The sequence below is a fragment of the Saimiri boliviensis genome, chromosome X, assembly GCF_048565385.1.
Source record: "Saimiri boliviensis isolate mSaiBol1 chromosome X, mSaiBol1.pri, whole genome shotgun sequence".
Classification (NCBI taxonomy): domain Eukaryota; kingdom Metazoa; phylum Chordata; class Mammalia; order Primates; family Cebidae; genus Saimiri; species Saimiri boliviensis.
Window position 1 is genome coordinate 127,569,931 of NC_133470.1, and position 27,712 is coordinate 127,597,642.

The 27,712-nt window shown below is 34.8% G+C and overlaps 1 protein-coding gene across 1 annotated transcript in view; it reads right to left on the bottom strand.

Moving 5' to 3' along the window:
* The window catches only part of RADX (RPA1 related single stranded DNA binding protein, X-linked), a 58,313-nt gene extending 35,920 nt beyond the window's left edge, over positions 1-22,393 (bottom strand). The window contains exons 1-6 of the mRNA XM_003935888.3: positions 21,610-22,393; positions 11,480-11,622; positions 8,546-8,738; positions 1,166-1,274; positions 873-964; positions 645-767 (exon numbers count right to left, since the gene is read on the bottom strand). Coding sequence (XP_003935937.1) covers positions 645-767; positions 873-964; positions 1,166-1,274; positions 8,546-8,738; positions 11,480-11,622; positions 21,610-22,252 — 1,303 coding nt within the window. The 5' untranslated portion in view covers positions 22,253-22,393. The remainder of the gene's footprint in view (positions 1-644; positions 768-872; positions 965-1,165; positions 1,275-8,545; positions 8,739-11,479; positions 11,623-21,609) is intronic.
* Positions 22,394-27,712: the final 5,319 nt, after the last annotated feature.

Sequence of the window (27,712 nt, forward strand, 5' to 3'; positions counted from 1 at the left end):
ATTCACTGAAACTGTTGAAAAGTATTAAATATAATTTTTCCTTATCATAATAGATCTGAAGACTAACCTGTTATATGTAATATGTAATAGGACAAACCTATAATATTTTCAAGTAAATAAAACTAATGGGAAAAATAATTTTATATCTGAATGAATGCAGGGGGAGAAAGTCAATGCTAAAAGTAAGCCAAAGTAAAATACTCATCAGCTAGTATAAATAACACCACCAACTTAATATTAATTTAATATTCAACTGGAATCATACTTACCATTGTCATTATGTAATTACAAGTCCACCAATCATCTACCAATTAATGCCATATAAGTGTTTGATGTCTTTAATGGGATCTACTTAATCAATTTCCAAATGGAAACAAATGGAATTGACTGCCTGTGTTTTAATCTTACTGAAACTTAAGTTTTTTTTAATGTCTGAATTTTTTTCAGTGAGAATTAATAAGAGGACCTGTTTTCTGAAAAAACTGGTTTCAATCCCAAGTTAATTCTGAATAGACAACCAATGGTTGTTAATGTCTGTAATACTAAATACGATATTAATACAGAAAAGATTGAAACGTGCTGTCAGTTGAAAAGTTAATTCTACTACTTCCAAGCATAAAATAAAACTCTTAAAAATGGCATACTTGGGTAAATATTTTCAAAGATTTCTGGCTGCGATGTCGAAAACAGTTCCACTATAAATGGTTGCTCTGAAGTCCCGTCAGCAATGTGAATCCAGCGATATGACCAAAAATCTTCACGGTTTTCTATATGAATAGAATATTAAAATAAATGAAGGCAACTGTTATATACATATGAACACAAATTATTTACTGAAATCCTTTTTATGATTTTCAATTTTAAAAGCTTACCTTTCTTCTTTGACCTCTGGACCCTTCCTACAAAAACTAAAAGGCCAATAACGTCACAGATACAATTTTCTGGCATATTATCCAGCTCTGACCTAAAAAGGTAAAATAATTAAATTGATACTTTATTTTTTAACAGGGAAAAAGCATTCTACAATTATTATTTTGAAAATGTATATCTACATAATTGCTATGGCCTAGTTCTGGGTAGATTTTCAGCAAATTATAATGCATTGTTTTTCAGTAACCAAGACTGAAGATTAGTATTTAAGACATTTTACAAGAAACTATTTTACCTTGTGGTAAATCTGTGATTTAACTTCGGCAGTCTCCATTCTGGTTTCACCTGCTTTTCTGGAACAATAATTATATTTGTTGGGGGATCTCGAAGATTCAGGCAGATTTCTGAAAAACAAATATAGTACTTTAGAATGCTGTTTAATACATACTATAATATACATGTGCATATATTAAACAGCAAAATAGTAGACTGAACATTTTGAACCCACCGCTAAACTCAAGAACTAGACTATTATCAACGTTATTCTACTTCTATTATCATATCCACTTATCTCTGTTTAAACCACAGTTTAAACGGTTTAACCACACTTTGAGAACTTTGTGTTCTATCATTTCTTTAACTTAAAAAGGTTTTATTACTTACACGTTTTTGCCCAAACAAAATCCTATTGGGCCTTGTTTTCTAACTTTATGTGAGTGAATTACATTCAGTATTTTATGACTAATTTTTTCACTCAACATTATAATAATAAAATGCATCCACCTAGCTGCATGTAGCAGTTTTTTTGTTATTTCAACAATAATATTCCAGTGTGTTAACATACTACGATTTATTAACTAAAATTTATTTATCCATTATTGTGTTAATGGACATCTAGATTATTTCCAGGTTTTTACTATTATACATAAGGTTGTTAAAAAATGACAGATACAGGTGAGGGGAAGGAAGGCAGCAAACCACACTGCCATGTGTGTACCTATGCAACAATCTTGCATGTTCTTCACATGTACCTCAAAACCTAAAATGCAATTAAAAAATTGTTTTATATGTCTCTCTGTGCACATAGGCAAGTGTTTTTCTAAAGTATTATAGGTAGGTGTAGAAACACTGGATTATATGATATGTAAATATTCAGCTCTATAGCATAATCCCTAATCATTTTAAGTAATGAACCTATTTGTGTTTCTACCAGCAATGTGTAAAAATTCCCACTGATACACATCCTCTCCAAACCTTGGTATTGTCAAATTTTTCTTTCTTTTAATTTTATTTTTTAGAGACAGGGTCTCACTCTGTTGCCCAGGCTGGAGTGTAGTGGCACAATCATGGCTCACTGCAGCCTTGAACTCCTGGGTTTAAGCAATCCTCCTGCTTTAGCCTACTGAGTAGCTAGAACCATCATGCCCAGCTATTTATTTTTAATTTTTGGTAGAGTAGAGATGGTTCAGGGGTCTCCTTACGTTGCCCAGGCTGATCTTGCACTCCTGGCCTCAAGGTATCCTCTAGAATAAGCCTCCCAAAGCACTTGAGTCTCAGGGGCTCTGTAAGACCATGCACCTGGCCAAATTTAGTACTTTTGGTCAGTCTAGTGATAGAACAATTTGTTGTGGTCCTGTTTTAGACTTCCCTTATTACTAATCATATTGAACAACACTTCATATACTTACGGTTCATACATAAATTCTCTTCTGTGAAACTCCTGGGTCTTTGGCCATTGTTTTATTAAATTGTTTGTCTTTAAAAAATTTATTTGCAAGAGTTGTTTATATGTTGGACATTAATTCTTCATTGATTATGTAGTGGCAAATGCAGTCTTTACCCAGTTTCTTTATTTCTACTTATTTAAGGCTTTCTTAATGTCTTCCAATAACATGTCATATTCATCTCTGCACAGGTCTTACACATCTCTTATATTTATTTCTAGACATCTTATACTTACTGTTGACAATGTCAATGATGTTTTTAAATTATAATTTCTAACTCTCTATTATTGGAATATACAAAATCAGTTGGCTTCTTTTGTAGCTTTGCCAATATCTTCTTATTTTTAATTTTAATTTTTAAAACTATTTTAGGTTCAGGGGTAGATGTGCAGGTTTGTTATATAGGTGAACTCATGACACAAGGGTTTGTTGTACAGATTATTTTGTTACCCAGGTACTAAGCCTAGTACTTGATAGTTGTTTTTTCTGATTCTCTGCCTTCTCTCATACTCCACTTTTGAGTAGGTCACAGTGTGTGCTCTTCCCCTCTTTGTGTTCTCATCATTTAGCTCCTACTTATAAGTGAGAACGTGGTATTTGGTTTTCTGTTCCTGCATTAGTTTGGTAAGGATAATAAATCCTATTATTTTTAATACTTTGTGTTATTTGGATTTTCTCTATAGAAAATTTAATTTGAGAGTAATAAAAAGTTTTGCGTTTTTCTTTAAAATCTTTATACTTTTAACACATTTTGTCTTCTCACACTGGCTAGACAGCCAGTACAGCATTAAATAGAAATAGTAATAATAGGAGGCATCCATTTTCCCCATTTGTAAAGGAATGTTTCTAACTTTTCCCCATTAAGAATTGTGTTTGCTGTTTGGTTTTGATTTTGTAAATACCCATTATTAGTTTTTGTTTGTTTGTTTTTTGAGACGGTATTGCTCTGTCACCCAGGCTGGAATGCAGTGGTGTGCAATCACGGCTCATTGAAGCCTCAACCTCCTGGGCTCAAGCAATCCTCTCTCCTCAGCCTCCTGAGTAGCTAGAACTACAGGTGCATGCCACCACACCTGGCTAATTTTTAGTTTTTATTTGTAGAGACAGGGTCTCACTATGTTGTACAGGCTGGTCTCAAATGCCTCGCCTCAAGTGATCTTCCCACCTTGGCCTCCCAAAGTGCTGGCATTACAGGCATGAGCCACCATGCTCAGCCCCCTACTTAGTTTAAAGAAGTTTCCTTCTCTTATTATTTTCTTTTTGAAATTAACGAATGGTTGCAAAATTTTAACACAAGCTTTTTGTGTATCTATTAGGATGCTCATTATCTAATTTGTTAAAGTGGTGGACGACACAGATTTTTATATGTAAAATCAATTTTGCATTTCTGAGGAAAAATGCAACCTCATCATAGTATGTGAATTTTTTCACATGATGCAGTTTGCCAATATTTCATTCAGGATATCTCTATATGCAAGGCTGAAACTGACTTATAATTTTTCTCTTTCATACTATTCTTGTTTGATTTTGATTACAAGGGTATATTGGTAGCAAAAAATGAGTTTGAGAATATGCTTTCTTAGACTATTCTCTGGAATAGTTTTTGAATGATATATTCCCTAAATATTTGGTAGAATTTCTCTATAACATAATGTGTGCCTGATATTTTCTTCGTGGGAAAATTTTAAACCGCTGATTCAATTCTTTTAATAGTTATAAAATTATTTGGGTTTTTTGATTCTTGGTCCATTATATTTTTCTAAGAACTTTCTGTGTAGCAAACAAGGCTTAAACCAGGATAAAGACATTTGATTTTTAGTTCTGCCTATTACTAGTCATGCGATAAAAAAATATTCACTTTACCTTTATGAGTTTTAATCTATTCATATATAAGCAAGCAAAGTTTGTATTACATGATATTACTCTGCACCATAGTTTGCATATTCCAAAGTACTTTCATTGTCATAGTAGCACTTAATTACATTCAAGCTCCTTTCCAACTCTAAAATGCTAGGGTTCCTAATTAAAGAAATAGCCCCTGCCTGCCAAAACCAAAAATACCTGATGCTATCATCTCAATCAATATGCATTATATAATACAATCTAAAAATCTCAAGATTTTAAAGGGTATATTATTTTTGTATGCCAGCTAGGAACTATTTTGTAAAAGATATACAGAAGAATATACAAAATAGCAATACGCAAAGCCATACATATCCAACAAATAATATATCCTTTCTTTTGCAATAGAATTTTCGTCTTTATAGGCTTCTATTTATTAAGTCTTTTAAAAAAATTGCATTGGCCAGGCATGACGGCTCACACCTGTAATCCCAGCACTTTGGGAGACCCAGGCGGGTGAATTACTTGAGGTAAGGAGTTCAAGACCAGCCCAGCCAATATGCAAAACCCTGTCTCTACTAAAAATACAAAATTTAGCCTCATGTGGTGGTGGGCGCCTGTAATCCCAGCTAATCGGGAGGTTGAGGCAAGAGAATCACTTGAACCTGGAAGGTGAAGTTTGCAATGAGCTGAGATCACATCATGTCACTGTACTCCAGCCTGGGTAACATGGTGAGTCTCTGTCTCAAAAAGAAAAATTACATCTTTGTTCTTCTAACTTGGAACTATGTGTGGAAATATGAAAAAGAAACCAAGATAAATGATCCCAGTAGTTTTCCTTCAACATGAACACCTAAAAGGGAGTGATGGTACCACAAATCCTTATTCATTTACTGACCAACTCTCCTCCCACTACTGTTTCTCATTTATAATGCTCAGACCATTTAAACTACACTGGTATTTTTTCCTAATCCTTGCTTAACACTTTCTCCCATGCAACACATTTTCCTACCTCACTGTTCATTCTTTCTTTAATTACATTTTTATTCATTTCCTTTTCCTTTTTTTACATTATTACTTTTTTACATTATTACATTTTTAATATGGTTTACTGTCATTAGTATTTCATTTTACTATAGTTTGTTTATCTTACATAGGTGTCACCCCATTAGACTAATTTTTAAGGGTAGAACTGTATACTACTTACTTTTTTGCATCTCCTGTGCCTGACATGATTTATAGAACTGCCCTTTATTCTCATTAAAAGATAATTAATCACGTTCTGGCCAGGTGTGGTGGCTCATACCTGTAATCCTAGCATTTTGAGAGGCTGAGGCAGGTAGATCACTTGAGGTGAGGAGACTGAGTCCAGCCTGGCCAACATGGTGAAACCCTGTCTCTTCCAAAAATATAAAAATTAGCTGGGCGTGGTTGTGTGTGCCTGTAATCCCAGCCACCTGAGAGGCTGAGGCAGGAGAATCGCTGGAACCCAGGAGGTGGAGGTTGCAGTGAGCCGAGATTGCACCACTGCACTCCAAGGTTGGGTGATAGAGCAAGACTCTGTCTCAGTAAATAAATAAATAAATAAATAAATAAATAAATAAATAAATAAATAAGATAGTCACCTTTCTACTCTGTTTCTATAGGATCAGCTTTTTAGATTCCACTTATGAGTTAGATTTTACAGTATTTGTCTTTCTGTGTCTGGCTTATTTCGATTAGTGTAATGTTCTCCAAGAATCTAAAAAAGTCAATCCCATAGAAACAGAAAGTAGAAAGGTGGTTACCAGAGGCGGGGTGGGGGGTGGGGAAGCAAGTGGGCAGTGATACGGAAAAGCTAGACATTGATCAAAGGGTACAATTTCAGTCAAATTGGAGGGATAAGTCTTAGAGATCTATTGCCTTGGATGGTGACTACAATTAATAATAATGTATTATTATTTCAAAACTGCTAGTAGATTTTTAGTGTTCTCATCACAGAAAAGTGGTAAGTTGGTAAGGTGATGGATATGTTGATTGAGTTTTTCTACAATGTATATACATAGATCAAAACGTTACACTAGATCCTATAAATATGTTTAATTATTATTTGCCAATTAAAAATGAAGAAAATGCTAGGACAAAAAACTCATTAGTTTCATATAGGTAATTTTTAAAGATCATAAAGCCGTAGTTCTCAACCTTGGCTATACCTTTGGGATCAGCTGAGGAGTTTTAAACCCATAGCAATGCCTTGGTCTTATTCTCAGAGTAATTAAATCAGAATATTTGAGGGTGAGGCACCAGTGGTTCTTTAAAGCTCCCCAAGTGATTCCAATATACAGCCAGAGTTGCAATCTACTGATACATGTAGGCTAGGCAAACTACAGGCTGCAGATGGCTGCCTGTTTTTATAAATAAATGTTTATTGGAATATTGCCATAGCCATTCCTTTACATACATATGGCTGCCTTCAGTCTACAAAGGCAGAGCTGAGAAGTTGAAACAGAGACCATATGGCCTGGAAAGCCAAAATATTTACCACTTGGTGCTTTACACAAATAGTCTATTGCTTCCTGAAAAATAGGACAAAGTCCTGTTACTTATCAAAAATATGAGGGAGAAAATAGAGACTGCCGCTAACATTAATAAGAAGTAAAGCTGTTTTAAATACCAAAATGTGCATTTAAAATATATTCTTACCAACGCTATCATTTAAAAAATAATTTCTGTATCTGCAGTTACTTAGTTGAAAGAATAAATTGTTTCTCATACCTTAGAGAGTTTCCATTGTGAAAATCTGGTCCTATAATGCTATATAGCAGAGGCATCGTGTTGTAAATTAGCATCCTCTCGCCAACTTTTATTGTGTTTTCTTAGTAAGTCACAATATCTCTATCAGTTTAGTTCCTCACCTTTCTACAGCAAAAACTAATGAGGTAATAGACTATGTGTACCGGACTATCTAGGTAATAACTTCTTCATCTAGGGAGATCTGACCAATGTCTACAAAATGCCTAAGATTTTAATACATAATCATATAAGGTTTTTGCAAATAAACACATATTTAAGAAAACAATGAACAATTGCTACCTTTATCTGAATATTCTCTAAGTAATTAAGCTGAATGCATTAGCTGGGAAATTTAGAATACACAGAAATTCAGGTTCAGAATAAAACTATTATAAACCAAAAGCAGTATTTAAACTTAAGCGATGTAATCTATAATTCTTAAAAATGAAAATGAAAAAAATCATGTTCATCTCTAAAAAAATTATTTAATATATTAATTTTAATGGTTCAAAAGTATTTGAGATGTCAAGATATCAGTACTAATTAGGAAAAGCCCTTTCAAGATACTGATTATGGGGTAGATATTAGTATTGTATCAATTTTAAATTTCCTGATTTTGGTAATTGTATTCAGATTATGTAATAGAATACTCTTGTTATTAGGAAATATACACTGAAATACTAGTGAAGTGTTTAGGCTTAAAGGGGTATGTATGATGGCTGCCACTTTCTCTTACTGGATCACAGGGAATATATATACATACGTGTGTATGTATGTGTGTGTGTGTGTGTGTGTATGGGTGTGTGTGTGTGTGTATGGGTGTGTGTGTGTGTGTATATATATATATGTATATATATGAAGAAGGAGATATAATGATAAAGCAAAGGTAAATGTTAGTAATTGTTGAATATGGGTAAAGGGTATATGGGAGTTCTCTATACCATTGTTTCAACTTTTATGTAAGTTTGAAATTACTTCAATACAAAAGTTAACAGAAGTCCTTTTGAGATAGCACCTAGTAGTAACTGCAAAATATATTCATTATTAACTTAGTATTATGTGACCAAAAGTAAAAGAAAACAAAATACATACAACCTAAGTGGAGCTCATTCTTCAATCAACAATAAATATCTCAGATGATTTTTCTTAATAAATGAAATAATGGATATATTTATTAGGTTATGTGATTGCTTGAAAATTTTATGAACAAAGAAATTGAAAGGTTCGTTAGGTTCTAACAGTTTCAGTAATTTTTATGGTCTTCTTCCTAATATGGTATATTGCAAATTTATATAAATAAAACAGCCGTAAGACAACAAATTCGTTGAATACTTAACCCATTGTAGAAATTAGTTTGATCTGTGGATCCACAGGGACAGGCTGTATTCTGAATGGATAACTCTTTTTAACAGAATAATCTTGAAGCAGAAGAACTAAACCAACCCGCAAACTTTTAAACCACTCAGGACACAGGGCATTCCACATAATCACTGACACCGTGCCTGAACTGTCAGCAACCTCCAAAAAGGTCTAGAAAAAAAGAGTCAAAGCACATACATATCTGTGATTTTTATGTATACAGATGGCACATAGCATATTATCTGTGACCATTTAGAGTGATGGAAAATAACATTTAAATTTTAATTATTTATTAATAATGATTCAGTTGTCAAATCTGCTAACATTGGTAATCTAAAGAAGAGACAGCCACTAGATCCATGGGAGTACTAAATGTACTACTAACTTACCCTGTGACTGAAACTCTGAGGGTACAGGCCAAATCTTATTTATATTTGCTTCTTCCATAGTATTTAGCATGGTGCCTTACAGAGTGATCCCACAATACATTTGTCAAATCAATGAGACAAATCACATGTTAGAAATTTTACGTGAAAATTTTGACATCATTCTTGGTTATTTGAGCTGTTGGACGGCTTTGATATTCGTATTTGAGAACTTTAGATAAACATATAATTGAGTGGGCACAATGCCATCAATGCCCTGGTTACATTAATTTATTTATAGCAATACACGAGGCTGGTACGTAAGACATGGAAGTCATTTCTGAGATACTATTTGAGAAATTATGCTATCAGAAAGGGGAATGTTAGAACAAGTATACATTATTGCTGACTCTGAGTATAGTTAAAATAGAGAAATCTGTTGAGGTAGAAAGTATTTGATGGAGTTTTTCTCGGTATTAAAATACAGTGACAGACAACTTCAGTTCTGCCTAAAGGCAGTCATTAAAGTGGTTTCTAATTCTTAATTTCTTCTTAAATAATGATGTTATTTTCTCAGACCCTTTCTCTTAATGGTGAATATACATTTTGGGTAATTCATTCCTTTATTCATTAAACATTTACTGGATCCCTATTCCAGACATTGTGTTAGGCACTGGAATGAAGAGATGAATCAAACATTATCCCTAATAATAATGGCTATATATATATATATATATATATATATATATATATATATAGAACTTATGTGCCTGGAACATAGGTAAATCCTTTACTTATATTAACTAATTCAATCCTCACATCAAACCTGTAAGGTAAGTACAATTAGTATTCATATTTTATAGATGAGTAAACTGAGGCTTTAAAAGGATAATTTTCCCTGTATCATAAAGTTAAGAAACGGCAAACAGAACCGAAACTTGAATTCAGTTCATATGACTAGAGGAAGTACACTCTTAAGCACTATAAAATACTTCTTCCCTGCAGTCAGGGAGCTCACAGTAGAGTAAGGTTAGCAAATCTATTAACAGATATGTGTAACTGGATTATACATGCTCTGATAGACCTAAGTAAGGGCATATAGTGGGGTCCGGAATAGCATGTAGTTAATTCTCCTTAGTGACTAGGCATATGGGTATATATGAAAAGATGTAAATCAAAGGTAAGCACTGAACTGAATCTTAAAGATGGCTTTGCCAATCTGATGAGAATTGAGAGGAAGAGCATTCCAGGCAGAAGAAGTAACACGAGTAGAGGTATGAAAAGTAGAAAATAATTGGTTACCATTAGAAAATTCCAGGTAGGGCAATTTGGTTATTATGAGGCATAGAAGCTCAGGAATAGATGAGACTGGAGAGGCAAGCAGGGACAAAATGATGAAGACACAAAGAGGCAGGGAGACAACAAATAAGTGGAGTTTAAAAAATGGGGGGAAAGTATTGCAACAATGAGAAGGCAAAAAAAATCAAGGAATGACTGAATAATTTATGATATCATGTGCTAAAACTTCATAACTGTAAACAGTTATGAATGAAGAATTTTTAGTGATAAGAGCAAATATTTAAGAAAATGTGATATAATACAGAATTGTATTCAGAATATAGTTCCCATTTTTTAAGAAAATTTAATATGATATATGACATACATAGTTACGTAAAATATGTTACCTAGACATATGCACGTGTTATATTTATGATATAAATATAATAGATATGTATATGTAAATATAGTTTATGCTTATGTCTGTGTATATATGTGATTTACACACACACAAGAAAGGGAATAAAGCACACCATGTTAACAGTGGCTCTCTCTGAGTGGTAAGATCTTCAAATAGCTTTCTACATTTTCCAAATTCCCTACAATAAGCATGTATACTTTTAGAATAAAAGTTTAATGAAATAGGTAAAATAGTTCTTGATATCATGGGAAAATACAATATAATATTAAGAAAAAAACAGAACACAAACGTATCAAGAAAGTAGAGCTCATGAGCATTATACAGCCCAGAGTCAAGACAATAGAAAAGTATCATACAGATTTGACAGAGTTACTAGTGAATGATAAGCTAAGGAAAAAAGCCAAACTAATTGTGTTGAGAAATGGGAGGTAAGAAAGTAAAAACATCTAGTGTAGACTACTTCTTCAAGAAGCTTACCTGAAGAGAAAGAGATAGGGAATAAAAGGGTCATAAGGCCAAGGGAGACTATTTTATTTTCTTTTTTAAATGGGAGGCTAGAGTATGTTTATATGGTGGTGCAGAAAGCACAGCTGAGAAGAAAAAGTCGAAGGAAAATAAAAAGGTGGGAAGGAGACCACCTAGATCAGGGAAATAAAGGGCACCAATACAGAAATAATTTCTTATGTACAATAAATTATGCAGAAAAACACAATATATATTTATGTACATTTCAAAATTACATTGAAGTGACTTATGCTATTTAAACGAACAGGTTATCATACTATTAAGTGTGTAAGTTATAATTTATAACCTTAAATTAACATATGATATCTTATCATTACTTGTACCTGATATGGTTCAATCATCTTTTTATCAGGTTTCCCATAGTATCGCAGTTTTGATTTATGTATGATCCTCACAAGCAATGCAGGAAAATTTCTTCTGTTAGCCCAGGTCATTTCAAGGTGAGAAAGGGAAATTATTTTGGTATCTAGAATGTAAAAAAGAGAAAAGAAATCCTGTTTAACTTGTAATGGTAACTTCAAAGATCTATTTTAATGGTTAAAAATAGTAGCCCAAACATACCTAAAGCAACTCCTTCTTGCCAGCGAAACCCTGCCAGCTAAGTCTATATACCTCTCTTACATAAACTATATTTGATCCCTAATATTAACAGCTGAAATATATATAAGGCTTACTATGTGCCTGGAACATAGGTAAACCTATATTAACTAACACATTGTTCTATCTAGAATGCCCTCCATCTTACCAAATCATTTAATAACTTCCTGGAAAACCTGGATCTAAACTCACCTACCATAAGATATTTTGTGGAAAAAAAGACCTCAATGTCATGGAATGTTTTTCCCATTACTAAGCACTTATATATTTAATTTATAGAATTAAGTCAAGTACAATGGCTAATGCCTATCATTTCAGCACTTTGGGAGGCGGAGACAGGTGGTTTGCTTGAGCTCAGAAGCTCGAGACCAGCCTGGGCAACATTATGAAACCCCGTTTCTCCAAAAAGACAAAAGTAGCTGGGCGTGGTGGCATGTACCTATAACTCTAGCTACTCTAGAGGCTGAAGTGGGATGATCACCTGAGTCCAGGCAGCTGAACTCACTGCAGCAAGGCTGAAGAGAACTGTGCTCATACCACTTCAGCCAGGCTGCAATGAGCCATGATCACACCACTGCATTTCAACCTGAGCGATTGAAAGCCTGTCTCAAAATCTATATCTATATCTATATTTGTTTTATTACACTTTTTTGTTTTGCCTTCACCTCAGTTTCATACGTATAAATTCCATCTCCCCAAAATATGCCAGACATGAGCTTGTATCAGGACATTTACACTTGTTGTCTTCCCTTTAGATATGCAAGTGACTTTCTCCCTCCTCTCCAAGTTTTGCTCAAAGGTGACCTTCTCAGTGATATTATCCCTAACTATCCTATTAAAAACTGACCCCTTTACTTATCCTCCTTTCCACTTTATTTTTCTACATAGAACTTACTATCTTCTCATATGCCATATGATTTACTTAGAAACATTTTAATCAGCAAGCTTGCTGGCAAGCTAAAAAACTGCTTAAAAGCTATTCATCAATTTAAAGAATTAATTTGTAATCACAATGTAGTCTTCCTTGGATTAAGAGAGGTTCCATCTGCAACTGTCTCCACATTTTTCTTTCTCACAGCCCACTGTCTCAACTATTAAGGCTTGAATTTGCATTATTACCAATACTTATTTTGTTAAGGCTCCCTTCATTTCTGTCTTTTTTAACATAATGTTTTACCTAGTCAACACTTTTGACATGAAAATCATACTTGTAATTTCTTTTTAATAAGGATTTAAGTGGTATTATATCATTATGCCTATACCACACCAAAAAAAAAAAAAAAAAAAAAAAAAAAAAAAAAAAAAAAAAACCACACAAGTTTTCTCTGTAACTTTCCTTCCAGATTCTCCCAATAAATTACTAGCCCAGAATCACAGGTCCTAACATTTGATCTGATATAATTAAGTGATTTCATTTTAATGTCAGATGAATCTCAGTTGAGCTTTGAATTGTCTTGATCAACGGAATACTCTTGATCAATGAAGGCACTTCCGGCTCCTTTATTGTCTGAAATAAATTCAAGAGCTACATAGTTGTAAAACTAGAGTTCTAAGACCCTCTGCTTCTGTTATAATAAGGTGCAGAGAGTTAGGTGTAAGCAAATGTCTTTCTGGTTAACATTTTTCCCACTTTGGGTTTTTAACTAACAAACTTAATACAATACACATTTTATTTCTCAAATCCCAAAAAGAATTAGAGGATGTCTATAGACAAGGAAGAATTTGTGTAAATTCATAGAAATAAATGTGTTCATTATCAAAAAAGAAATAATGAAAATAAATAAACTGGATATTCAATATGCAATAGAACAGTGATTCTCAAAACGTTTTGGTCTCAGGATCTCTATACATTCTTAAAAATTATTGAAGATCTTGAATAGCTTTTTTTTTTTCTTTTATTGAGATGGAGTCTCAATCTGTTGCTCAGGCTGGAGTGCAGTGGTGTGATCTTGACTACCTGCAACCTCCACCTCCCGGGTTCAAGCAATTCAGTCTCCCAAGTAGCTGGGACTACAGGCGTGCACCACTATGCCCGGCTAATTTTTGTATTTTTTAGTAGAGACGGGGTTTCACCATGTTGGCCAGGTTGGTCTCCAACTCCTGACCTCAAGTGATCCGCCTGCCTCAGCCTTCCAAAGTGTTGAGATTACAGGTGTGAGCCACTGCTCCCAGCCTGAAGAGCATTTTACTGCACTATAAAGCAGACTAAGAATTTTTTTAAATGATCAGTTCATTAAAAATAATGATAATAAACTAATATGTATAATTACAAATAACATATTTTTTTGAAAAAATGACTGTATTTTCCAAACCCAAAAAATAATGTAGTGAGAAGCGTGGTATTGTTTTACATTTCTGCAAATCTTGTTAGTATCTAGCTTAATAAATGACAGGTGGATACTCATATCTTCTTTGATATTCAGTTGGCTTTGGTGTCACACATCATTTAGCCTCTGGAAAACTACACAGTACACTTGTGAGAGAATAAGACTGAAAAAAGGTGAGTAAAGACAGTATTGTGAAAATAGCTTTGACCTCATGAATCCCTTGAAAATGTCTTGGGGCACCACTAGAGGTCCCTGGACCATACTGTAAAAATCATAGCAGACGAATAAATTTAAGGAATGAAGAAGGAATGAATATTAAAGCTAAAAATAATGAATCAGAAAACACTCTACCACAATAAAAAAAAAACAGTATTGATCAATTGAATTCTCTGGAAAAATTAATGAAAAGGTAAATCTTTGACAAGTCTAATCATGAAAAAGAAATATAATATTCAGAATGTAAACAACTATACATACAAAGAAAAATTATTAAAAGATTATTATATATGATTTTATATCAGTAAATTTTAAATATCAGTGACATAGTTAATCTCTTAGAAAAATATGAATTACCAGTATTGCCATAAGAAGCAAAAGAAAACTAAACTGTCTTTACCCATGGAAGAAAATGAAAAAAAGTTCACTAATGACGGCTTCCAAAACTGGGAGCAGGTTCACGTGGTTTTACAAGAAAATGTTAACAAATGTCAAAAAATAGTTCTTTCCCTGAGCTATAAATTGTCCCAGAGCCCAATAAAGCGTAGAAATTGTACCACTTCACTTTATAAACTTAGAATAATCCTGAAAAATTCCAACAGAAATAGTACAAGAAAGAAAACTAAAAGCTAAAATCAGTTATGATGGCAAAAATCCTAAATACAATACTTCAAATTTAACATAGCAGCATGCTCAAAGACAACTGTGTCATGATCAAATAGAGTCCTAAATGTCTTCTCTTGTTCATTCGCAGTATATTATATATTCAGAATAATTCTGGAGACTGAAACAGACATGTAAGTTTAAATAATTTTGTTAAAATATTAATACATGTACTCCATAAATATATACACCTATTATATACCCATAATTTTTTTCAAAAACATTGAGTAACCACTAGGAGTCCAGGAGAATACAAATATAATGTATAACTTCCAAACTACTAGAAGAAAAAGAATATTTTAATCCTGCAAAAGTAAAAAAAACATATAAGATGGTATATTTTATACATAAAGAAGAATTTCAAGAACAGGTACAAACATCATTATTCACATTAAATATAGATAAATTAAATTGATATTTTAGAAGAAAAATAATCGGTTTTGTTCAAAAGGCAGAGTCTTAGCTATATACTTTTTAAAAGAGGCAACCCTAAAACAAAATGGAAATAAAGGGGTGGACAATCATGCACTAAGTTCAGTGGTTCTCTATTTTTTTTTTTTTTTTTCACTTTTTTGAGACAGGATCTCACTCTGTTGGCCCAGGCTGGAGTGCAGTGGCATGATCAAGGCTCACTGCAGCCTCAACCTCCTGGACTCAGGCTCCCCGCTTCACCACCCTCCTACCAAGTAGCTGGGATTACAGGCACAAATCACCACGCCTGGACTATGGTATTTTTATTAAAGACGGAGTTTTGTCATGTTGCCTTGGCTCATCCAGGCTGGTCTGGATCTAGGCTGGTCTCGACATGGACTCTGTATTCAAGCAATCTGCCTGCTTGGGTCTCCCAAAATGCTAGGATTATAGGCATGAGCCACTGCATCCGGCTTGCCAGTGGTTCTCCAAGTGTGGTCTCTGTACCAGCAGCATCATTAATACCAGTGAACATGTTAGAAATGTAAATTCTAGGGCCCTACCCCAGATCTAATAAATCATACACTGGGAATGGTGCTGAGCAATCTGTATTTTATCTTGTTTCATTTTTGTATTTTTGCATTATTGAATTACAGTAGTCATTTTTGAAATAATTACACTCCAGCCTAATGGCCTTTTGTTAGTGTCTTCCATCTTTCAAATCCATTTAAAAAAAAAAAAGGCAAAACTGATTTAAACAATCATGTTGAAAACTGATGTTGTGATAATTTATTGTGCATCACTTCATTTTGATTATATACTTTCATGACCTTCATGTGTTCCGTTTAGCTTTTTGCAGTTTTCTCTGCCATTTCAAGTGAGAATTTTATGGAGACAGTAATATCTTTAAATCCTTTTCTTTTGTTTTCTTGACATTTCTTTATTGCTTCAATATTTCAAACATACTGCCTTAATAATTTATTTAAGTTTTGGTGTATTCTTTATATTTGCAACCTTTTCCAAATATTTTTTTTTCTGCTTAATTTTTTCTCTCTCATTTTCGTAAGTGTAATTTGAACCTGTCAGTACCTGAATGCTTATTTGTCTCCAATTCCAATTGCTGATTTTTGCCCCATTCATTCTTTGCAGTGTTTCTTGATGTTATTTGTGAATTCTTAGAGTTAGGTAGCATTTAAGTTATTTTTCTGCCTGGCACTCTTGAAGTGATATGCATGCCTATTCACGTTTGAGAATCATTGTCCTAAAATGCTACCAGAAAGACTGTGGAAGTGGCAAACGTTACTATCAGGAAAAATAGAATTCAAGGCAAAAGAGACAAAGAGGCAAATTTCATAAGTGTAAAACTCACCAACAATATATTAATTAATCAGTTATGAAACTGTACACGTAAGCAAAACCTTTTAGAAATATAAGGAGAAATAAAACTATCATCATAGAAGTCAATATTTCTCTCAGATAAACGAGCAAATAAAACAGATTAAAAATAAGACTCTGGAATACGCGAATTTTACATTTTTAAAAACCTGGTATAATAATAAACTTTAAGCCTAATAAGCTTTTTCTAAATGTTTAGAGATTAAAGAAGCAAAAAGGAGTCAGACACAATGGCTCACGCCTGTAATTCCATCACTTTGGGAGGCTGAGGTGGGTGAATCACCTGAGGTCAGGAGTTCGAGGCCAGCACGGCCAACGTGGAAAAACCTCATCTTTATTAAAAATACACAATTAGCTGGTGTGGTGGTGTATGCCTGTAATCCCAGCTACTTAGGTGGCTGAAGCAGGAGAATCGTTGCTGGAGAACCAAGGAGGTGAAGGCTGCCGTGAGCCAAGATCTGTGCCAGCAATCCACCCTGGGAGACAAATGAGACTCTGTCAGGAAGAAAGAAAGAAAGAAAGAAGGAAAGAGAGAGAGAGAGAGAGAGAGAGAGAGAGAGAGAGAGAGAGAGAGAGAGAGAAGAAAGAATGAAAGGAAGGAAGGAAGGAAGGGAGAAAATAAAAAAGAAATGCTAATTGCATGCCAAGAAAATTAAAGAGAGGGGTTTAAAGATATTACCATCTCAGTAAAATTCTCACTTGAAATGGCAGAGAAGATCCCCAAAGTTTGAAAGTATCAGTGAAATTTAGACCCCAAAAAGCTAAACAGACTACAGGAAGGTAATGAAAGTATATAATCAAAATGAATTGATGCACATTAAGTTATCACAACAGCTAGTTTCCAACATGCTTGTTTAAATCACTTCTGTCATTTTTTAAATGGATTTGAAAGATGGAAAACACTAAAGAAGATGATTGGGCTGAAGTGTAATTATTTCAAAAATAACTACAATAATTCAATGCAAAAATACAAGAATAGAACAAGATAAAATAAGAAAGTATAAATAATGAGTAAATATAAAATCTCTGTACTTCCAAACCTGGGGGATGCAGCCTAAGCAATACCCATGGGAAATTTCAGAATTTAAAATGCTTTTGGAGGAAATAAACAAGGAAATATATGCACCAAGCATTCAACTCAAAAAAGTAGTACAAGAAAAATATGAACATAGGAAGTATATAGAAGAAATTAAAGATAATAGCAGAAATTAAGTAGAAAACATCTCCTCACTATAAATTTTGTTATTAGGAAAACCACGTGTCTTTTAAAAAAACTAACAATAAAATAGATAAACTTCTGGTAAGGCTGATCATAAGAAAAGGTGAACACACAAACGAGGATTGTGAAAGGAGTCATAATTGACAAGATAGGTCAAAAAACATAGATTACTAGATACAACTTTTAGATCTAGGTGAAATGAGATTCCCTAGCGAATTACCAACTTTCAAAAGTGGGCTCTCGAGAAAGCATTATTAGCTTAATCATTTTCTCTGAAAGAAATTGCAAGAGTCATCCCACTCAACCCCCAATCCTGGCCCAAGACATGAGGTTCAGATAGTTTTAGAGGGGAATTTTACTAAACCTTTAATGAACATATAATTTCTGTAAGCATGGGAAGACAGGCAAGCTTTCCAACTCATTCTACTAGGCTAATATTAACTCAATATAAAAATTGCATTGAAAAAATACTCTCCCAGCAAAAATCAACAAAAACTAAAACGAAACCTATAGACCAAATTAACTTAAGTAAGCAGATGTAAAAATAATCATGACCAAGTGGAAATTCAAAAGTGGCTCAACATTAGTAAAACCACCAATTTATTTCATTCATTTCATTATTCAACAAATACTGAATGCCTACTATGTGCCAGACCTTGTTCTAGCTATAAGATATGGCCCACAGGGGGAAAAAAAAAGAGTTGTGGATCTTATAAAAAGATGGGGGGGAAGGAAAAACAGCTAAAGAAAATAATTTCAGAATGCTATGAAGAGCATTTTCAGGGTGATATAAGAATAAATGGGGGAGGACATATTTATTTAAAAAGACACTTTTAATATGTTTTTATTTGAGCTGAAACTGGAGGATGAAAAGAAACTTTCCAGAAAGAGAAAGAAGCAGGTGCAGGAAAAAGACTGGAGGTTTGAGGATCAAAACGAAGGCTGGTTGCTAGAACAAAACGGTGGAGGAGAGGGGTTAGAGATTAGAGAGGTGAGTAAAAGATTCTATAGGGCAGGGGGTCTGCAAACTATATAGCCTATAAACCCAAATCCTGCTTGTTGCTTGGTTTTGTAAATGAAGTTCTACTGCAACGCAGCCAGACCCATTCATTTACGTACTGCGTAAGGCTGCTTTCCATATACAGTGGCAAAAGTGAACGGTTGCGGCAGAGATTATATGTCTTCGAAAGACAAAAAGATTTACTATTTGGCTCTTTACAGAAAGTTCACCATTCTCTGATGTTCAGCCTTGCAGACCCCGGTAGAGTTTGAATTGCTTTCTAAATGCCATAGGGAGCCACCTGAGAGATTTAGGCAGGAGGGTGTGGCACAGGCTAACTTCTACTTTTTAAAGCTGTCTTTGAGGTCACAATATGTGTTACATTTCAGATAGGGTACTGATCAGGAGGAGGCATGAGGGAGACTTTTGGGGTAACAAGATATAGAAATATTCTATATCTTGAAGGGATGGGGGTGGTGGTTACACAGGTGTATATGTATATGAAAATTTATCAAGCTGTATTTTTAAAACTTTTTTTTTACTGTGTACAAAGTAAACCTTAATGAAGAGTTTCAAAAGCGTGAATGTGTACCATAAACAAAGTTAAGAGAAAAAGAATAGATTGCAAGAAAACAATTTGCAGACAAAATTTTAACACCCCTTAGCAAAGAAATTCTATAAATTAATTAGAAAAATAACAAAAGATATATTTTAAAATAGTAAGATATGGAGAAATGGGCATTCTCGTATGTATGCCGGTGAATGTAAATTTGTACAACCTTTTCAGGAGATGATTTGTCTATATCCACAAAATTAAAAAAAAAAATTAAATACCTTTTAAGACAGCAATTTCACTAGAGGAAGTCGTTCAACAGCAATACTTGAACATAGTAAACAAAAATATGTGTACATTCTAATGATGCTTAGCATTGTATTTAATACTAAAAAACTATTAAGTGCCTAAAATTACAAATTACCTATTCACATGGCCATGATTACAGAAATTACGACACACCCATGCTATGAAATATTGTATGTACAAATGTACAGGAAAGATGCCTGAGATGTGTTTGGTGGAAATAGCAAATCACACAATGAGACATTAATTCCTTGTGTTTTCTTCCAAGATACACACCAAACTACTGACAGTTTGGGATTTTTAGAGGAAAAGTGAAGGCACCAGGGAAGGCAAAAGTAGTCTTTCACTTCTCCCTAATATCTTATTATTGACTATTTGAAACACACAGCAAAACTGAACAAATTTTACGGTGAACATCAATATGATCACTTCCTAGATTTTATCACTAAAATTTTACTATACTTGGGTCATATATTTCTAACACAATATGCTTTTAAATATACAGATTGGGTTTTATTTTGGCACACAGACATTACTTTTTGTAATATAAATATGGTTTTAATGAATAGATAGTATGACAAAATAGACACAAAGTATTAATCGCCTCAACTCTTCTTTAGGACACAAATTTTTCATTTACATATTCAATTCTAAAAATTAAACTAATCAACATTTAAAGTAATAATGCACTACTGTCTTATTTCACACTTGAGATAAAATCATTCCATTTTTTAGAATCCCAGAAATAGTTATCTTGCTTTTAAAATTTAGTTATTTAAGACATCCTTGCCTACACATTGCTATAACATCTTTAACTGGATGTGACTATAATGTTTTTTGGGCTAGTTATCCTTTTACTTTCAAGTTTGTTGCTCTTACACATCACAGCAAGATTATCTAAGATTTAGTATTGTGACAACAACATTTTAAAAGGGACTGAAAAGCATTAATGCAAAAATTATAATCTTTCTCCTTCCAGTACTTTCTCTTATTTTACTTTTTGCATTTTATTTCTTTCCACATTTCAAATGTGTTCATGCCTACAGTACTATCATTCTCCTTAATTTCATCTCTTAGAGAAGAAACGTAAGCAGTTGCTGATGACAAGCTAGTGTTTTCAGGTTAACTTCTTCCGATACAGAAAAATTGAACTTCTTAGAGCAGTACTGTCTGTGGTGAGTAATAAGAAACAAGAAAATGAGAACGCCAAGCCTTCCCATAAAACCACACATTTAAAACCTGATATTTACATAGTTGTTACACAGCGTTTAAATCAATGTAAAGTACTAAGGAATACATCACGGAACATCCTTTTCGAATGAAGATTAAAACATGCAAAACCACAAATGTTTACAACCTTTATGCTAAACTAAAATCTATAAGCTCTTCAACCGTCACAAGGTACTATTTCCACAATTGGATTGGGAATAAAACGAAGATTAATTCCACCACAATCAAACATGTAAAGAACGTATGAGGAATACTGACTCGCACATCGGTACGTATGCCAGACTGAATTTTGAGATGTAGTCAGACACTTCCTGAATTGGCCACTTTTGCAATCAAAGAAACAAACAAAAAACCAACAAAAAGCACGGGCTGTGCAAATTTTATTAAGCATCCCTGGGTCATTCAAGAAAACTTGTCCACCTGTCACTCCGGGCTTGCAATTAACAATACAAAAGCATTTTCGTTTCCTTTCCCATTCAAGCAAGCTCCTAAAAACTATTTTTAAAAACCCTCTGCCATTCTTTCCAAACACTTACCGCTAAAGTTGAGTTCCTCAGGTTGCTTGTCTGTTAACCAGATATCTCCGTACGGATCTTCGTTATTCCACAGGGCCAAGTAATGACTTTTCCCGCCTCTTAAAGGCCTCTCTGGTTTCTCCTCGTGCGCTCTATTTCTGAAGGGAGTTTCTAAAGAAATAGTGTCTGAGGTCTCCCCGCAGTGGACGTTACCTAAGCACAGGATCCCCTGGCCTATCCTTTTCTCATTGTAAAGACATGAAACTCTGGAAATTCTCATTTGTATGCCAACTTTAAGAATATTTTGATATACGAGAGAGTTCAAGCTGGGGTCCAGATAGCACTTCTCCTGGTACACCCCGTCTGAGATAGTCACATCATAGCAATAAAGGGGAGGCTTGGGCACCGTGTCTCGTGGCTCATCCTCTAACAGGTACCTTTGGACGGCCAGCACAGTGACAGGCACCACCTCCGAGGGGGTGACACACTGGAGAGGTGAGTCCATAATCTGTTCAAGAACCTTTTGGATCCAGGACCTGCGCCCTTGGCCACCAGCTCTTCGGATCACCCCTCCCGGGACCCCAGCCCGATTTCTCTCAGGGTTCGGCCAACCTATCCCTGCATGGGAGGGACCAGCTTCAGGCTGTCCTGACTCACCAGACATTGTTGGGTAACTGCGTACCCGCTTCACTACCAAAAGCTAGTTTGCCTCGTCCAAAGCGGAGAGAAATAAAACCGCGCGCTTTGGCGATGATCGCTACTCTGCCCCTGCTGACAGGCAAAGCTCCACCCCCGTAGCGAAGCTGCAGAGACTTTACGCGTGCGTGCGCCAGCTCTCAACACCCCGCCTCTGGTTCGGTGCGCTTCCGACCCGAGACACTGTTACTAGGCAGTCACACGCGCGAATTACGTAGCAGGTCGTCCGACCTTGTGCCGGCGGGGTTGCAGTCTTGGGGAGGGATGACAGGGGAAGGGGAGGAGGAATCGGTGGTTGTCATGGTTCTCAAAGAGAGAGGGGGAGGAGCACTTGCGGCTCCCCTGGAAAGGAGGATGCCTAGAGGCAAGGGAAAAGAGAAAGTGGCAAGAATCGGGGTGCAGAGTCAGTGCTCAGGAGTTTGGGGGTTTGGGCTTTGCGCCAGGAACAGAAAGTAATTTAGAGTTGGTTAATATACATTAATGTAATAACATGGGTTTCCTGTAGTATGAACAAAACCAGATAATGTATGCGCAGCCTCCAGGACGGTTCCCAGCACAAAAAGTCCTCAATAAACATTAGCTGCTATTGCGATTAGCATTAGCATAATTATCTGTAGTGGTTCCTGAGTGTAGGGTGGGCGAATTAGTGTTTAAGTGCAAATGAAAATAGAGAACTAGAATTGGATTGTAAAGGGCTGCCTTTAGATGAGACGTCTTAAAATGCACATAATTTTCATATAAAGATTTCAGAAACTTCGTTTGTTTAATGCCAGGCATATATCGGGAATGAATGTAAAGTGAAAAAGCTGGTAAGAATAGTAAAAATTAAGGATAAAATATTTATCAGATGTACTGAGATGTACTACTATACACAGAAGGAACTAACTGTTCTAAGAATACTTTGAAAGATTGTTGTGAGCTAATTTTGCTTATATTAATTTCCTTTGGCCCTCTATTTTATCATTCTTTTTTCACTATTTATGAAGTCTCTATATGAAGTAGGCACTGTTTTAGGCCACTAGGGATAACTGTAGTCAGGGTCCTACTCTCAAGTTTCTTCTCATTGCTTGGGCTAAAGAATCCTGCCGTTATTAAGATATTTAAGTAGTTTACTCATTCTATACAGAATTCTTTAGTGTCTGGTCTGGGCCGGGTATACCCTTGCTAGGGAGACCAAAAAACATAGTAAAGGGAAAGAAAGAAGAGGGAACAGGAATTAATGTTTCATAAAATGTATGATTACAGAAAGGTTCTCTAGTAAGAGATTGAACAGAACAGAGACATACAGGAAGTAAGGAAGTGAGCTATATAGATATCTGGGGGAATGACACTTGAATCAGAGAAAACGAGAACAAATTCCATGAGATAGAGGCATACTTGATATTGTCAAGGAAATGCGAAAGCCAAAAAGCTGTGGAGGGGCGAGGGGGAGAGTGGCAAGAGGTGAGGTCACAGAGGTAGCAGGGTTTCTTCTGTTATGAGCAAAGGAGTGACAGGACACTTCAGCTTGAACCCCATTTCCTTCATGATGCCTTCCCTAACAAATTCAGTCTAGAATAATCTTTCTCTTCTCTGTATCACTTTGTATCAATCTTTTGATATTTATCATCTAATACTTGCAGTTAAAAAAAAGTTTAATTTATGTATGCATAACTCAAAGTTTCTCAACATGGGCACTCTTGATTCTTTGGGCCTGAAAGGTTTTTATTGTGGATTGTCTTGTGCACTGTAGGATTTTTAGCAGCATCTCTGGCCTCTACCCGTTAGATGCCTGTATCACCTCCCCCTCCAGTTGTGACAACCAGAAATATCTCCAGACATTGGCGAATGTCCCCTGGGGGGCAAAGTTGCTCCAAGTTGGAACATCTGATTACGATCTGCATTAACTAGATCTTAAACTTTTCAAAAGCAGAAATTGATTTGTTCTTTTTTGCTTCCTGTTGTTCCTTCATTACTGCTATGCATAAAAGACAGTCAAATAGTTTAAATAAGTAGAACGTACTATTCCTAGTGTCTCTATACCAAAGGGAATATACAAGTGCGACTCTTCATAAACAAACAAATACAATATACAAAAATCCAAACTTAGCAACCATAAAATAAGTTTCCTGAGTGTAGGTACTTTGTTATGTTCGCTGCTGAATCTCCGGTGGCAAAATCAGTGCCTAGCGTATAGTAGGTACTCAATAGTATTGTGGAATGAATAAATGAAATTATGGATTGGTATTGCATTTATTATATGGGTCATTAAATGTCAACTATCTCTGTTGTTTATCCAAAGAGAACATGTTTGAAATCTTTCAATCCTATTCCATCAACAGCCCCTAAACTATATATGCTCAGTGAAATTTATGAATAATAGTATTGTCTCATCACATTCTGGGTCCTTCCAGCTAATTCATGAAAGATGGATATTCGCAGTGGTGCTTAGTATTTGGATAATTACTGGCATTGGGAAGAAATAGCACTAATTTTTAGTTTTGCACTACTACTAACAAAGATGTATGGTGACTGTGGGCATACATTTGGAGACTTGTATTGCTCTACTGACAATCTACTGTAACAATCACACAATAGTGTGCATCTCCCCAAGAATTATCGTGTCTACTTGAGTAGTGGTCACACCTATGAAAGCATGAATGCTCTCTAATTTGGCATTACTAAGCACCTGTTTCAGGATCAATTTCACAATAATAGAAAAGTAAAGGATATGAACTTCAAAGCCAGTAATAAGTATTATTAAGGTTATTGATCTTTTTCTCTTCTGAGATCTCGAAGGTTTATTATAGTGCCTTCCAGAATTTAAAACGATAAAGGTAGGCAAGACAAAATTGTATAAAATGGGAATAATAAAAGATATTCAAAACACCTTAAATAGGTTATGAAATGTATTTTGGTAGTCCACTAAATTTGGTGCAGCTATAAGTCACATTGATTTTCCTCATTTTAAAAATTGAACCAATAAAAGTAGGCATAGTTGTTGAATAATTAAGTTAGTTCATATGGGCAAAGTGCTTAAATGAATGCCTGGCACGTAGTAAGAGCTCAATAATTGTTAGCTATTGTTACTATTATTCTAAAAGGAAGATAAACGCATATCATAGAATGCTAGAAGTATAGGGAGCCATTAGATGCCTATTAGTTCAGTGTTCTTCAAACTGTGAATTGTGAAACATTAATGAGGTTGTGAAGTCAATTTATTAGGTCACAAACAGCGATTAAAATATGTAAAAATAGCACAGAAACTTTGAGAGTGCATCACATATATTAAAGGTAAGAATTGCTTTGTAAAATGTTTGCGTTAGATTTGATGTATGTATATGTGTATACTGGGTCATGATGTAAGATGCATTTCTTATTATGGGTTTGGCCAAAATGTTTAAAATAAACTTCTATAGTTCAACTATCTCTTATTATAAATGAAGAAACTCAGGCTAGAAAGCGGGATGAATATGAACAAGATAATAGTGTGATAAGTGGCAGAGCTTAAGAACTATTAGCCAAGCCTTCTGATCATCAAACCTTAAAAAAAGGCTTTGCATGACATTAGGTAGTGTAGGTAGTGCAGATCCTGCATTATCTTCCAAATATATCATTTTTTTTTTGTTTGAAGAACCTTGTTTTTCCTATCCTCACATTCACTTAATAATCCTTTCATTCATTTGCTTGGGTAGGCAAATTAGCATCATTCTCCAGCCTTGGACATAGGAGGTACACATGTAGGTTCATCAAATTCATAAGATTATGAGAGTGTGGGTGGAATTGTGGGGGAGAAAGAAAAAGAAGTGGCATGACTAGTTGGTGCTAAAAGGATGTGGAGAGTTCGGCTGCTATCTCAAAGAGTATTTAGGTAAGCTCTCCAAACATCACCACGGTAACAAGAGAGGGCCTGAGGGTGGCTGCCTGGCAACCAGAGCACTACAACCTCCAGCGCAGTGCTGCCCTTTTCCAACATCTTTCCCTTTTAAGGCTGTGCTTGATGATTTTATTAACTAAATTGCCGCTATATACAAGGAGCGATCTGTATAATACAAGGATCGATCTGTATAGCTTATAATAGCTCATCGAAATCAAGGTTATTCCCATGTTATCTTTCTATCAGATGTCGAACGAAGTTTGATTGATATATTTGAAGCATACAAACAGAAGTTTTTAACACAGACTTACCATTAAAGTGGTTCTTGACTCCTTTTGCCCTTCAGTATCTCAAGCAAATGTTCATATTTGTTCCCTTCCTTTGCTTAACCTGAGCACCTATCAAACATACTATAAATGGATGATTGATATTGTTCCCCATCCTTTCTTCCATCTAAATCTTACTTCTATTTTTAATAAAGACCTAGACATGTTAGATTTTCTTCTGAGTCTTAATATTATATATCTGTAAGCGACTTGGATTTTATAATGTAGATTTGCTGTTTTAGGTTTATTAGGTCTTTCTTTTCTCTGACTATTAGAGAAAGTGGTATTGCCAGTAAACTGGGATTCTACAGATTCACTTAGTCTTTCTTATACGCACTTATCATCCTCATTTGTCATGATGTGTCTAGCATGCTTCAGTGCTTATATTCTTTCTTTCAGAATTTCGTTTGTTAAAATGTGTGACTAAAATTTGATGATATTTTGGAAATCTGAACTTCAGCGTCTACCTTGTGTTTCTGTACCTGAAATACAACCGGACTGGAAGTTGGTTCAAAGCAGGCTATTTATCTAAAGATGTCCTTGTTAGTTTTTAAAAATAGATATATAACAGCCTTATTAAAATATAATTCACAGAGCATACAATGGACCCATTTAAAGTGGAAAATTAAGTTGTTTGTGGTATATTTAAAGACTTGTGCAACCATCACCACAATCTAATTATAGAACATTTTATTATCCTATAAAGAAACCCTATACACATTAGCAGCCATTTCCAATTCCAACTGGCCACTGGCAACTGCTAATCCAATTTCTGTCACTATGGATCTGCCTATTCTGGACATTTCATATAAATGGAAATATACATCGTACTTGCCTTCTTTCACTTAGCATAATAATTTTAAGGTTCATCCATGTTGTAGTATACTTCATTCCTTTTTATGACTGAATAATATTTCATTGTATGGATACACCACATTATGTTTATCCATTCATCAGCTGGTGGACATTTGGGTTGTTTCCACTTTTGGCTATTATCAGTAAAGCTGCTGTGAATATTAGTGTATAAGATTTTGTGTGGACATATGTTTTCAAATCTATTTTGTAGATACCTAAGTGTAAAATTGCTGGCTCATACAACAAGTCTATGTTTAACTTTTTGAGGGACTGCCAAACTGTATGACAAAGAGTTGCATCATTTTACATTCCTACTGGCAATGTATGAGTTCCACTTTCCCACATCCTTGCCACTTGTTATTTTTCCTTTTTAATTATTATAGCCATCATT